We start from the raw sequence: 15,622 nt of genomic DNA on the forward strand, positions 1-15,622 counted from the left end.
ATTCCTGGTCACTCCTGGTAGTGCTTGGGGGAACAGGGACTTCCCCAGTGCCTGCTGGTCCCCTCTGACTAGTTTGTAACAGGCCACTAGATCCCCCCTCAGCCTTCTCTTGTGGAGGCTGAACAGATTCAGGTCCCATAGCCTCTCCTCATAAGGCCTGCCCTGCTGCCCCCTGATAATGCGAGTGGCCCTCCTCTGAACACTCTCCATGTTGTCCACATCCCTCTTGAAGTGCAGTGCCCAGAACTGGATGCAGTACTCCAACTGTGGCCTGACCACTGCTGCATAGATGGGGAGGATCACCTCCTTGGACCTGCTCGAAATGCATCTGTGGATGCATGACAGGGTATGGTTGGCCTTCCTGACTGCATCCCCACACTGCCAGCCCATGTTCAACTTGGAGTCAATGACAACTCCAAGATCCATTTCTGCCTCTGTACTGACAAGAATGGAGTTCCCCAACCTGTAGGTGTGGTGCCAGTTGTTCCTCCCCACGTGTATCACTTCAGAAAAATTACTTTCAGATTTTTGTTGTTGTTGCTTTTTCTTTTGGTAGCTGGTCATTTCTTACCTGGGGTAAATACTTTGTGCATGTAGCTGCTCTAAATTAATTGTGGTTAACCAGTTAGTAGCATGCTAATGACATTACTACATGTAGCCTCTTGCAGGGGCCTAATAGGCTAAGGACCCAGGTCTGTGCTAGGCAATTTGGGTGCAAGCAGAAGCAAATTAAACTCCATTGGCATGGGTGAAAAGCAACCCACATTGCTGTGCAAGTGGAGCTTTGTGACCACGCGAGGTGGAAGCAGGCAGGAATCAAAGTGGGGTACAAGGATTCCCCGGGCTCACTCTGCAGGGAGAGGTGCCTGGGGCCAGGCCGGCTCTTCGCTGTGCCCCCTCTGCTCATAAAACGCGGAGATAAATCTCTCCTCGGTGAAGTTTCCATTGTACCAACCGCTAGCGCCTGCAACACATATTGGACACAGACACACGCGACCCTAAACCCGCAAGGTGAACTGCTGAACAGCCACATGCTGCCATAAGCCCCCACGCACTACCCCTTCCCTGAACCAGTTACTTTCGCCTCACCGCCCCGCCCCTGCCATACGGGCGCGCGGATTGGCTGGGAAAACTGTCCAGCTGGGCTGCGAACCAATCACTGCAGATCTTGTGGGAGGGGCAAACAACGGGGAAGCAACAATCCCACGCCCCACCTGCTCACGCTCCAGCCTCGAGTGTGCGGCGTTTTCCCCTCTCTCCAACCAGTTCCCGACCCCCGCGCAGGCGCATCTCACGTTCTCTTTCCGCCGCCGCCGCCTCCTCCTCCAGCCGTGAAGGCGCGAGGTGAGTGCAGGGGGCGGGGCGTCAGGCAGACCCTCTCCGCAGTGGCGCCTCCCCTCGCGCACTCCAGCCCCATCCTCGCCCGCTGCCTCTTGCTTAGTGCCTGAGGCAGCTGGGTGCCGCGCGGACTGGCGCGCCAGGCGGGTGAAGCAGGGGCCTCTGATCACACACATGGACCGCCTGCCTGCGGGCCCAGGGGAGTACCCTGTGCTCACGCTGGCTGCCAGTGCAACAGTAGCCAAAGCGCTGTTGCAGGCGGGCAGTACCGGGGGGTTCAACGTGCTCCATGTGAGATCTGGCTTCTTGTTACACTTCATAAAAGGTTTCAGGGGCAGCAAATCCTGTGGTGAAAGTGCTAGGATGGTGCCCTGTAAAGGAAGGGCTTTAATGCTACAAAGCTTCAGGGGCTAGTGCCCAGCAATGGTTAGGCGTAGGCACTGCCTTGGTGAAATGTGAAGGATTTGTCGCCCCTTTGGCTTATGGCAAAGCAGTCCGTGGTGATGCTGCTACAGCGCACCACAAGGCCTATTTAATGCATATCAGTAATACGGAATCAAAACCTGTGGTGGAGGTGCTATCTTTTATTAGACCATAATAAAAGATGCTACCACTGCCACAAGTTTGGATTCCTTTTGCTTCTAGACCAATATGGCTACAACCTGGATACCTATCAGTAGTGTGGGACTTATGCCCAGACAGCAGCAGTTATCCCCTGCTGTTAAGAAAGGGGGCCATGAGATGTTTGCCCACTGAATTAGTGGGACGAATAGAAAAAGGGAGAAGTGTGAGGGGCGCAGGTTCAAAACAAGTGTACCAAGGGGGGAGGGGAGGGAGAAATCAAGCAGGGTACACCAGGCAGAATGCACTACATGGGGCTGATGGGCACAGGAGGCACATGAACACCCCTGGACCAAGATTTTTGAATTTATCTATGGGAGAGCCCCTTTCCCCATCCTCCAATTTCTGTAAGGGAGGAGATATATGAAAAGGGTGGGTGACTGTCTTCAGCTGAACCAAAACTATACCATTTTGGGCATTTTGTGATAATGGTATCAGTCACTTGATATCGCAGATTCATATAACATGGAGGAGTGGTTTCATGTTAGGTGAAAACTTCAGTTAGTGACCTGTCATACTCCAGTGAGGGGGTAATGATGAAGCAGAATTATGTGACTGGCTTGAAAAAGTGGAAACTTTTGTTTCATTTCAAGGCTTTATCTGAGGCATGCTAAGTTATTACTGAGAGAAATGCCAACTGCTTGAGAAAACCCATTATAGAACTGGGCCAACAATAGGAGACTAGCAGTTACCAGTTGAAAAGATGTAAGTTTTCTTCCACCTGTAATGTTCCCAAAAGATATAATTCTCATCTTAAATTGACAGTATACTTGATGGTCAAAAGGACAAGTTATCTTTGCGCCCTGATTCATCAAGAAGTTACAAAAATAATAGTTTTGATGTGAGAAAAATTCACAGACCTTACAGCAAGTTGCCCTTTTAGAAATATTTAGTTCCCATTTCAAGTGAAGATAGATAATTTGCAAAAAAAAAAAAAAAAAAAAATGGCAAGTAAAGCATATAATCAACTGCAAAGTTACAATTATTTAAATAAAATAAAAACACCCCCCAAAGCCTTATCTGATTTCTTTCTTTGAGGTCTCTGAATTCATTTATAAGCCAGTGGCTCTCAACCTTTTCAGACTCAAAGCACCTCTTGATAGTCTCAAGGCACTCCTTAGAAAGTGCCAGCTCTTAGTTTTCATCCATTTTTGGACTACAGACAAAAGATAGAGCAATTCTTCTGCTCAAAAGACTTCAGAAACACTGCAGTGGGTGCATCTACACAAGATGCTTACTATGCATTAGCCTAATAATTCCATGATGCTACTGTGGTGAAAACCATACTAATCGCCTACTGCACAGTGTTATTAGGCTAATGTGCAATAAATATCACTAACTGTGTACTGACACTACTGAGCAGTAACTCTAGGTACCATGTGTTTAGTTAGTACTTTCTTAAGGAAGTACTAAACTAAATGTGCAGTATCTAAGTTGCATTAATAAACATGTAGATGTGCTCAGCAGGTCAGAATGTTTTGGACACTGTGGATATCTGTTTCAAATCTCTTGAGTTTATCTTGTGAATCATGTTTCACACCAAATGATGTTTTGTGGCAAATGTTGTGTGGCACCTTGCAGCAGCTGTAAAAGGATGTGAAGGCATCCCAGGTTGCAATGGTACCCTGATTGAGAATCACTAATATAAGCTTAATGTTTCCTAATTAGTATTACCCTCCGAGCCATCAGTTTTACTCTCTCTCATTCTCTGCTACTTGAATATAATATAAATAAGAGTTTGGAGAGCCCAAGGAGAGAGAGAGAGAGAGAAATATATAACATAGAAAGTATCTTTGATTTGAAGATGTTTGAAAATCTGGTGTTGTCTTTTTCCTGAAACATAACTTTGTTTGATGTTTGTATCAATGCTTTGGCTTAACAGGGGCCAATCTTTTTGGCAAACATGCCACAAATTAGTGCCACACCCTCCTGGAGTGCCACTCCAGTCCCCTTCCTCTGCCCATCTTGCTTAGGTTTCTCCTCCCTACTCTGTGCTCCTTACCCCTGTAGTGCAAGTAGGATAGGGTGACAGGGGCAACCGCCCTGGACGCTGTGTGAAAAACTGGCATCTACTCTAGTTGTGTGATTGCAATCACAGCAGAAGTAGCAACCAGAAGTAACTGCTGCTCCTGTGTGCAGCAGCCACCCCAGGCACCTGTCCGTCTCCTTATGCTGCTACCTTGCCCGATCTCCTGCTCAGTTTTCTGCTTCCTGCCTAGTACTCCCTACTAGATCTCCTGTTCTGTCTCCTGGACATATCTGCTGCTGTGCCACCTGACTCCTCCCTGATCCGTCACATCCCACACACAAAGGTTGCCCATGCCACAGGTTGGCCACCCTTGTTTTAGGGTAGTTTCAGAACCGGAATCATTCTTTGAGGAAAAAGGTGTCAAGTAGTATGCTGGTGCTGAGTTTTGTAAAAAAAGGAAACTTGCAGTTTGTCAGGAAGTATTTCAATGGCAGCTGTAAAATAATGACAGTCAAATTTCGTATGTTTAACTTAAATCGTCCTGATATTGGGTAGCTGGGATTTTTCAGAGTAAGCTAAGAGAGTGCCATGATTTTTACTGTAAGTGTAGTTTCATCCCATAATAAAATATTAAAATGTAAGATATTTTAGCCCTTTTTCTATTGATGTTTTGTTATGGATAGGGTTTTGGTAAATTTTATAGCAATGTGTCTTTGTTATATGCAGCAATAATCTCCCTGTACAATGACAGAGAGCAAGTCCCATAGCCGCAAGCAGATGCTAGAACCAAATGTCAGAGGCTGTTCAAGGGGACATGATCACGCCTCTATAGAGGCACTGAAGTTTCCTGCACAAGCCACTGTGACCTTTCACAACATCTGCTACAAAGTAAAAATGAAAACTGGGCTTTTATGTTGGCAGAAAACTGTTGAAAGAGAAATCTTGAAAGACATCAAGTATGTATTTTAGTATCAAACATATTAACTTAACTTTTCTTTCCAAGGAGGTTAACAAACCTCATTCAGCAAACAGATGAATGACAGCTGAAATAACTGCACAGCAATACAATTTTGAAATTCATACTTTCAGATTTAGTTTTAAAAAGTTATTTAATACTGCATAGATACCCTTCTTGTTGTTGCACCCGTCAATTAAATTTGTCTTCCAGTTTTTATTAAGGAGTGTGTACACGCTGCTGATGCCTTCTCCAGTGCAGGAAGGTCTGAACGTCCATAGTGAAGACTTAGGTATTGCAACAGTGGACAGATATTCTGTCATCCAGTGACTTTTCCAGCTCCAAGTTAGGTGTCCAGGCTTCCTTTTATATGCATAAGAAGTTAGGCTGGCACATAAAGAAACAGGAGCCTAGGTAGCCAATAGGAAATGTTGAAGAGAAAGATGGGACCAAGAGAGTGAGGTACTTGACTCCAAATACACAGTTATGAATCTTCCTCTGGAATAGGCGCTTAAGTCAGGTCACTCTTTGTTCACAAAACACTGAGCATGAAAGCGCTTACTTCCTTTTATGCAATTGCCCAGCTGTTCTGGGAGGTGAGACCTTCATTCACAGTTCCCATTCCAAATTATATAGAGGACAAATTTGAATGTGGGTATTCCACCTCTCAGAAGAGTACATGTATTTTGTAAGTTAGACATACTCTGAGCACACATCTATGAGATCAGGCTCCACAGGCAGCCCACCACTTAATTTGTGAATCCCTCCAGAGCTAGGTATTAAGCAGCTTAGAGCTTTTAAGATTTACAGGGTCTACGTTTTCCTAATAGCAGAAGCACGTAAGAGACTTTAAGGTTTATTTGCACAATCAACCTTCTGCCAGTATAGCACAGTAAAATCTTCTGGTGGCTACATAGCCAGAGTCATTCATGAAGATGGTTTAGCTATGCTACTAGGAAAATAAATGGACCATCAGTATAGGTATATCTACACCATCAGTTTTGCAAGCATAGCCATGTCAGGCAGGATTCCCCCACTCCTCCTCTCCCCCACCCCACACACCTGGTTGACAAAGCTATGCCTACAAAATTTTGTAGTTGAGTCCAACACTTCCCAAGTTATTTTGACCATTCAATCATCGTTTACTATTGATGCTTCTCACAGACCAGCACACACTTTTTTATCAAACTTCTGACTGAAAGGAGTGTGTGCAACCCACAGATCAAAGTTTGGGAATCACTAGTAAAGATCAAGCTTTAGGCAGGAGCTGAGTAGCAGTTTCTTTGAATGCCAGTAGCATTAAAAGAGTGGCTGGGCATCTATTCCCCCATCTTGTCAGTCTCATTCCCATAATGTATTGAGGCCTGATTTTTGGGAAACCATTTACTGAATGGTAGAAAATACCTAAATAAAAGAATTTTACATAAATGCAAGAGGTATCTTCCTTTTGAGCCAGGTAACTTTCCAGAGTTTGCCTACTGGCAGCTCTTCTCCAGCCACATAAAACTCCTCAGACTGAGCTTCTTCAGCCCTTATAGGAATCAGGTGTTCATAATCCTATCTACCAGGCCCAAACAATTATTCTAAGAAGTCTCTGCTTTAGAATAGGGCTGGGTGGTCCAGGGTCCAGTCGAAAAAAAGGGTTAACCAACTGTTGCTGTGTGCTTAGTGTACAACTAGGTATAACTTTTATTTTTATTTTACTCTATTTATAAGATAAAAGCATTAATTGTAGCAACAGCATGAAAAAATACTAACCTTTTACTAAGGTAAAAAACAAAACAGAATAAAAAACAAATCCACTTCTGAAATCGGCATGTATTTGTTTATGTTACATACATCAGTAAGGGATATTTAATAGTTTCTCAATGATTTTGTTTTAATAATACAATAAAATTGAATGGCCTTTAAAGCAATTCATTTTCACACAAAATGAAAATAAAATTAATTTGGGAAATGCTGATTTTGTTTTACAGTGGGATTATGAGACCTGGGCTTAATGCAATATTGGGACCTACTGGCAGTGGCAAGTCTTCGTAAGTGTTGTGGCAACAATAGGATTTCTTTTATCTTATGCATACTTCCTCATATAGAGAAATCATGACAATCAGAAAACATGTCTGCACACTATTACGATTGATAAACAGATCAATAGAGGCCACATGTAAAAAATAGCTTCTATCCAATAGCCTTTGCATGTCCAAATTCTATTACTGTTCACCTCAAAAGCTATTCAAATTTCCATGCTTATAACAGATTTTTTGATGTTCAGCTACATAGCTAGGAGTGCATGTATCACATTTATAATGTGACACGTGTCACATTTATAATGCATAACTAAGCTTTGGGACCTTTTCTAGATAATATACGTAGGGTAGGACTTCAGCTGTTCAAATATACTAGAGTGATTGCAAATGGTTCATGAAAAATCTGAGATTTATAAACCTGGGATAAAAAGTTAGGGATTTAGAAGTTGTCTTTTGCTTGAGGTTTGGGGAGGTTAGTACAAGAGAGAATCTGGGGTGATATTTTCAGCACAGAAACTGCATAAAAATATGCACCAGATGATGCTAATTAGTTTGGTATGGCAAATTTACCTTTTACCTACCCTGCCTTTGAAAGACTTACTCCTCAGAACCCTTTTTGGGAGACTGATTTTTCTTCTTTCTAGGCTATTAGATATATTAGCTGCAAGGAAAGATTCTCATGGGCTGTCTGGAGACATTTTGATAAATGGAGCTTCCCGGCCTCGCAACTTTAAATGTATTTCTGGATATGTGATACAGGTAAATAAGCCTGATGTTTCAGTCTTCTACTTTGGAGACAAATTCTGGATTAAACAGCCAGTGATGAGATTTACAGTATTGTGGTAGTGACATAAGGCCCTCATCATCTGGTTTCAACATTTTGTGGAATTGCTCCTTTTTTTTTGTCTCCTATTGTAAACAAGCACCTCATCCCACAGATGCAGCATGGTCTTGTCCACTCACTAATACAGTGGTTTTCAGCCTGTGTGGTCTGTGGACCCTTGGGGATCTGCAGACTATGACAGGTCCATGAAAGCTGATAATGATCAGTCAAAACTATGTGAATACCCACACTTACCATTCAAAGGGGTCTGCTCCTCCATTCAAAATTTTTTAGGGGTCCACAAATAAAAAAAGGTTAAAAACCACTGATCTTGTATATTGCTTTGGGCATCTTCTTACATTTCCCATCTGGATTTGACCTGAATTTGAACTTATATGTATGCATATCTAAGATCATAAAACAATGTTAAAACTATTTCCTCTTTTCTGTCTCAGTTGTTTTGTTTCTAATTATTTTTGGATATATATGATGATTGGTAAAATCTTGCAAGAAAATGATATACGGTTATTGATTTTTTTCATTTTTTTCTTTTTATACAGGTATTATTTTTACCTTTTCAGTTTGCCTTACAGTCTCAATCAGAACTAAGGGTCAGTTGTGCCCTCTAGGCACTCACAAATTAACCTAGGTTATAGAGAAGTGTTTTTCATTTTGTCTGTTACTCACTTTCTACTGTTTCCTGCTTTGCTCTTTCATCTTCAAGTTACACTCTTCAGTTGATTCATTTTGGCTCTAAATACGATATTATGGAAATAATTAAAAAACCCAACTATGGTTAGAGGGGAGGTAATCTAAATAGAGCCTGTTCAGAATGAGGCCAGTATTGGAATTATAGCTGGCATTGTGCTCATTAAATGTTGTGGTGGACTGTGGTGGAAAAAGAGTGATCAGCTTTTTAATTAGCCATACTAGCTCTGGAAGTTTGTAAAGTGATCTGCATTCTCTTATTTAAAAAAAATATAAATTATTGAACCTCAAAGACTTAAAATACAGAAACTCCTTCATGCTTTGCCAGACATCATACAGTGATAGTTTAGGATCCTGTTGTAATCTGTTTTAAAATCAAATATTGTCCTAGTTGGTAGAAAATGTTTTCTGGCCAGTAAAGCCCAAATTCTGATCCTAGAAATAAGGATGCAAATCAAAGTAATCCTGTTAAAGTCCATGCACTTACTTGGTCTAGAGATCAGAAACTGATCCTAACAGATTTTTATCTTTTGCCATGATATTATTTTGTTCATATACACCATTGATAGAGGGCAAACAGAAGAACAGTGCTTAATGCCTTTCTTATTCTCCTGTCCACATGAGGAGGAATGATGGACATTCTAGTAGCACTTTTCCCATCATCATGTAAGGAAAGCAAGCTACAAAGGGCACAGGGAAGCCCCATATCTAATGGGAAATGGTTCTCAGTGAAGTCCTGGAGAATCCTATTAGTTTGGATTCCTTGATGCAATGGATTCCCATCCACTGTGGGGGGGTCAAATTTTTCAATTCTGAGGGAGATCCATGACAAATATGGCCTTGGATTCCTTGCTATGTGAAACTCTGTGCATCCATGGGATGCAGTTTCCTGGTCTTGGAGTTCTGCCCACTAAATATGGCCTGGATTACCTAGGTTTGAGCTTCCCTGTCCTGGGAAATCCCCACAGACCATAATGCCACTGCCATCCACTATAATACTATAACTTTGCAGTGCATGATCTTGATGTCAAAAAGGGAAAAATGGAGCTTGAAACCAAAACTAGCTAACATTTTTGTATCTCCTAAGAATGATGTGGTAATGGGGACCCTGACAGTGAGAGAAAATTTTGAGTTCTCAGCAGCACTTCGTTTACCGACTTCTGTGCCTGAACAGAAAAAAAAAGAACGAGTTAACCAGATCATCCTGGAACTGGGTTTGTCCAAAGTGGCAGATTCCAAGGTAATGACATAACAAGTCAAGGCATTTACTATTACCAAACTAAGAATTTAAAATGTAATTTCAAATCAGAAATTTCTGACAGTTGAGGCAACTTTAAAGTGTTTCCCCTACTAAGTTTGACTTCTGAAAAAAATTAATTGTGGGTTTACATACGTAATATTTTGCAATAATTTTCACGTTACATGTGTTAATTTACAATTTATGTAAATTACAGTTTACAAATCATATAGACAATTATGGATTCCAAAAAGGAAGCTGGGTTCTTTCCTTTTTTTTTGCACATCGTCACCAATTATAAAGGTTCTGGCTGTGAATTATGCCTTAGCAATATTTTTGTAATCCCATTGTGTGAATGGGGGATTCAGAAACTTTACTGATTGGCTCAACAATTGGAATTTAGTAAAAAATTCTGTGAAAAAATGATTTAATAATTTCATAAAGAAGTAAAATTTAATACAAACATTTTTGTCTTGAACATAAATATAAATGCCTCTGCATATACAAAGAGCAGATCTGTCCTGTAAGAAGGTGCATTTTTTCATAATCACTTATCAGGACTGAACTACTTTCTGACTCTGCTCCCCCAGATCCTACCAATTATTGTACCATCTATACACTTGTAAAGCTGGATATTTGCTCACCTTCACCTTAATTTGCCTTATAGTGTGGTTTGGTTTTCCCACTCACTAAAAGGGTCCTTCATTTAACTTGGTCTTTACTAGCACTACTTTCTGAACTCTCTCCTGAGTTTCCCATCTGACCATCACCTGATCCTTTCCTGCATCACTTATTAGCCCCTGACCAACCTTACTTCTGCCAGAAGGTGACAGGCTCTGTGGATGGGGGGAGAGCAGTGGTTATGATACACCTTGACTTTAGGAAGTGTTTTGATACCGTCTCCCATAATATTCTCATTAACAAGCTGAGGAAATACAGACTAGACAGAAGTATGGTAAACTGGATACATGACTAGTTGAATTATCATGCTCAAAGAGTAGTCATCAATAGTTCACTGTCTAGTTGGGAAGAGGTATCAAAGTGGGGTTCGCTAGGGTCAAGTATGGTTTGTCCTGGGTCAGGTATTGTTTAATATCTTCATTAATGATTTGGATGATGGGACTGAATGCAGATTTAGCAAGTTTACAGATGACACAAAGTTGTGTTGAAGGTACTTTGAAGGAAGATCCAGAATGACTTGGATTGACTGGAAAAATGGTCTGCATTCAACCAGATGAAACAAGGGCAAGTGCAAATCCTGCACTTGGGATGGAATAATTGCATGCACAAATACAGATTGGGGATCGTCTGGCTAAACTTAGTGCTACAGAGAAGGACCTGGGAGTTACAGTGGACCATAAGCTAAATATGAGTCAATAGTGTGCTCTTATTGTAAAAAAAGCCAGCAGCATACTGGCTTGTATTAACAAGAGCATCACTTAAAAATCAAGAGAAGTGATTCTTCCACTCTGTTCAGCACTGATGAGGCCTCATCAGGAGTACTGTGTCCAGCTGACAACAGTCTTCAAATACCTGAAGGATGATTATAGAGATGACGGAAATAGACTGTGGCTTGTAGGGGACAGGACTAGGAGCAATAGACCCGAACTACAGTAGAGAAAAGTTAGGCTGGAAAGTTGGTGAAGTGTCTGATTATGAGGGTGATAAAGCTTTGGAACAGGCTACCTAGAGAAGATGTGGAATTATCATCCATGGAAATTTTCAAGAGCAGGTTGGCCTGGATGGTTTAATGAAGGATAATTGTGCCTTGAGCAGGGACCTGGACTAGATGATCTCATGAGGTACCTTTAAGCCCTACTTGGTATGATCCTAGTCATGCCTGTCATTTTTGCACTTCTTGTGTGTCCACAGCTTTTTATGCTCTGGACTCTCTTCCTTCCATTCATGTGATTCATGTTGCTTTTTAAATTTGATTCTTTTGCCCTTGACTTTTCCATAAAAGATTCACTTTACCAAACCCTAAACATGGCATATCCACAGCAACTGTTTCCTTCATTCCTTCTTTAGCATCTGATGAAGTATGTTGTTGCCTAGGAAAGCTTATTCCTTTTTCAACCAGTCAGTCTCTTAGGATGCCTGTAGATGTGCAGGACGTCTGCTCCGACGCCCTGTAATTACAGCATGTTCAAGTAGATTTGATTAATTGAGTCTGCTGGAGTGTGCTAAATATTATTTTGATGGGTTTTAAGATAAACCATGTAAATGTTTTATGTTTCATTTACATTTTAATATCTGATCTAACACCTGAAGTACTAATATTTTTCTGCATTTTGACATATTTAACAAAATTATTTACAAAGAAACCTTATTCTTAGGACATGATACTCTATTTGCACTAGGTTGGCACCAGTATAATTCGTGGCGTCTCAGGGGGAGAAAGAAAAAGGACCAATATTGGCATGGAACTTATTACTGACCCTGCAGTCTTGTTCTTAGATGAGCCAACAACAGGACTGGATGCCAGCACTGCCAATGCTGTCTTGTTGCTCTTGAAAAGGTGACTGTAATAGAATCACTAGGAATGAAGCATCCTTTTGGATAGAGATATATATACTCCTCACTTGCAATTATAACATTAAATTACATGTACACAGCCTTTAACAGTCTCCTTGGTTTATCCTTGGTTTATCCCTATTTAAAGAAAAGGCAACTGCAGGTTTGTGCACTTTCCTTCTAAATCTGCTTTTAGGGGATCAGGCTCTATCTTCTGTCCCACAGCTTTCAATGCACAATTGACAGGGTTTTCTGGGCAAACAAGAAAATCATTTTGAAGGTTCTGCCTAAGGGAAAAAAATGTAATATGAACATTACACCCTCTGTTATCTGCCCTGCACATGTTTTTGATTTGGAGGACATGCTGTACCTCATGAAGGAAAGTCACTGTAAGTTATCTCAGGCTACACTTCAGTAATAACAAGGATTACTTTGTCCTGTAGGCTTGGGAAATTACAGTCTGAACAAAATCTGATCATGCCCATATTTCTTTTTGTCATGCCTAGCAAGGGCTTAGAATTTACCCCTTTTAATTACATTTTTGCTCCATCAAAGTTTTTAAAAAAAATATATTTTTTTACCCTGTGATGTTAGATCTATTTTATATTAATATAAATTGAAGCCAAGTGCTGCCTTTTGTTATTTCTTCTTGGAAATTGTCTAAATTTTTACCTCCTTTCAGGTCTCAAATCAATAGCAGGATAATGCAACTTTAATTGTACATCCTGAGAATGATTCATTATAAGAAAATAACATAGGCATTGAGCCAAATTCTAAGATGTTTACTCCTTGTTTTATTCTATTTTCACTTAAGCAATTTTCTGCTGAAGTCTATTTCCTCACATAGGAATTAAGTAAAAATTGGGACTGGACCTCAGTGGTTTACCCCAATGTACTTGTACCTCTTCATAGTCATGGGTATGATTACTATTGGCCATTGATAGCAGAAATAAATGTAAAGGTGAAAAGAAAAACTAGAAGGGTTTAATATGTTTCTTCTATTTCTTCTGTTGCATTTAGGATGGCAAGACGAGGGAAAACAATAGTCTTTTCCATCCATCAGCCCCGGTATTCCATATTCAAATTGTTTGACACCTTGACATTACTAGCTTCAGGAAGGCTGTTATATCATGGCCCTGCTCAGACAGCTATGCAGTATTTCAAATCTATTGGTAAGCTTTCATAGGTAGCTTTAGTCACAATGTTGGGCACTGAGAAGAATCATGCTTAAGACTTCCAGCACATTATGTTCCGCATAAATAAGGAAACAAAACTTATTTTTTTAAAATCATTTGGTTATTAAAGAAATGAAAAGGATACATAGTTTACGTAGGCAATGATTCTTGAAATTGTAGACTGTAGTATAAAATGTATATTCCAAGAACAGAGTGGTCATGTGCCGTAATAGCTAATTATTTTCCCATAGAGTTTGCACCAAAAGGGTCTATCATATGGAACACTATTAAGAAATAACACTTTTAAATATTTAAATAAATATTTCCTACCCATACTTTCCGATTCAGATATTGTAGCCATGGTGTGAACATGTTTAAAATTATACATACATTTTTCCCTGTAGGTTGTGCCAAATCAATTGGATAGGCAGGTTCCATAGTCATTGGTTCTCTGCACAAGGAAAAACATGCTTCCATATCCCATATTTTTGCATATGATAAGGACTTTTCAGCAAGAGCACATTAGCTGTTAAAAATGAAATAGACAAAAATGCACTAGGCACGATCTTGTAGGTATGAATCTTGACAGATTAATATTCATACCTTGAATTGCACCAAGAAATGGCAATTCTGTTCAGACTTTCCCTACCACCTACAGGGGTGGATCTAGGATTTCCCAAAGGAGGGTGCAGGAGCAATAACCCATACTGCAGTGGTGGTTGCACCCCCTGCTCCCAGTCTCCTCCACTCAGTTCCTAACATGGGTGAAAATCCCCCTTCCCCTTCCTGCTCAGAGGCATGCTTTCTCCCCTCTTTTTCTTCCTCCTGGCCCCTGTCTGCTGCTGTGGATTTCTCCACCATTTGCAGGGTGGGGAAGCTCCAGAGCCACCCAGGTTTAGTGTAGGCTGGGCTCAGCTGAGGAAGAGGCAGTGACAACAGGGTGGCTGGAGAGTAGTTCTCTCTACCCTGCCCAGTCCCAGAGCAGGTGTGCTGCCACAGTCCCCATCCCCAGCTGAGCCAAGCCTCTGTGCGGCGGGCAAGAATGGCTCTAGTGTTTTCCTGCCTCTGAACAATGAGGTTGGGGGAAGGGGCAGGGAGGGGACATGCCTTTGAGCGGGGAAGGGAGAGAGGATTTTCATCTGCTTGAGTTACTTTAAAAAATCCTAGGAGGCTCCTGTGGTACGGTCTAGTCCAAAAGGAAAGGGAAAGGGTACAGCTGTCCTACTGCACCCCCTCTGGATCTGCCCCTGAGCATCTACGCTAATAGGTAGTGGGAGGCTGCATTCAGAACCCATTTTAGTTTCTACACCATAGGCAGGCCTAACTTTTTATCAGTTTAAAAGAAGGGGCGGGGAGGTGCTGCCCAGAAGCATGCCTCAGCTGTTATGAGGTAACTGTCACATCTGCAATACAAATGAGCTGAATGGCTGTAATTTTAATCTTGATAAAATATTTAAATTGACAATACATTTGTTTTGTTACAGGAAGATTAATTTGTAACAGTTGCATTGTAATGGCACATACCAATATAATTCAGTAATCAGTATAATTCTTACATCTGTCTATACCTTAAACAGACTTTACAGGTAGCCTTATGGGAACCCCCCTGTAATAATCCAATATGGAAGTAAAAAAGGCATAGAGAATTGTTGTAAGGTTCACAAAATAGAAATGATCCCAAACATTGAACAAAATACAGATGGCCAAAGGCACTTCAGGTTACTAGTTCTTCCTGAGGATTTGGAGGGTCAGGGATTCAGCAGTATTCTCAGGTATTGAACTTCATTCATAAATTATGGCCACCCCTTTTGTTAATGAAGTCAACACCTGGTAAATAAACAGTGACTAAGTCCCTCACATGCTTCTGTTTCATTACTCTGTTTTGGCTGAAAAGTGTTTCAGACAACTCAGTATCTCATTCAAGCCCCTGCTTTGGACAGAATTTTAAAAGCATAGGGATCATAGTATCCAAATTCAGATTTGAATGTTGTGACTGATTCCTATATGTCTACAACCGAATGAACCAGAATTCTGGAGCCAAGCATTCATGAAATGTAGATCTGATTCTGAAGTGTAAAGTTCTGGCCCACTTAACTTTTGGCTTCATTTGTGCTCACCTTATTAGATAACAGGTTTAAATATTGAGGAGATATCTAACTGTTTTCCTTTCAAGGTCATTTTCCTAATTTTGCTCCTTGTCTATACAACACATTTTTATGATCTACTGAATGACTTTCTGTGGACTTGATATTATT

General features: G+C 40.9%; 1 protein-coding gene across 5 annotated transcripts in view; it reads left to right on the forward strand.

The window, feature by feature from the left end:
* Positions 1-1,296: 1,296 nt before the first annotated feature.
* Positions 1,297-15,622, forward strand: part of LOC109322317 (ATP-binding cassette sub-family G member 2-like) — a 44,197-nt gene continuing 29,871 nt past the window's right edge. For 2 of the 5 annotated variants that reach the window (XM_019553379.1, XM_019553382.1), the window contains exons 1-7: positions 1,298-1,344; positions 4,655-4,884; positions 6,860-6,919; positions 7,555-7,669; positions 9,529-9,681; positions 12,039-12,196; positions 13,213-13,364. In XM_019553379.1, the coding sequence (XP_019408924.1) occupies positions 4,673-4,884; positions 6,860-6,919; positions 7,555-7,669; positions 9,529-9,681; positions 12,039-12,196; positions 13,213-13,364 (850 nt within the window). In that variant the 5' untranslated portion in view covers positions 1,298-1,344; positions 4,655-4,672. Of the gene's footprint in view, positions 1,345-4,654; positions 4,885-6,859; positions 6,920-7,554; positions 7,670-9,528; positions 9,682-12,038; positions 12,197-13,212; positions 13,365-15,622 lie in introns of those variants that run through there. The other 3 variants (XM_019553381.1, XM_019553380.1, XM_019553383.1) reach the window with 3 other exon arrangements.

This window comes from Crocodylus porosus, unplaced genomic scaffold, assembly GCF_001723895.1.
Source record: "Crocodylus porosus isolate Cpor-Errol unplaced genomic scaffold, CroPor_comp1, whole genome shotgun sequence".
Taxonomy (NCBI): domain Eukaryota; kingdom Metazoa; phylum Chordata; order Crocodylia; family Crocodylidae; genus Crocodylus; species Crocodylus porosus.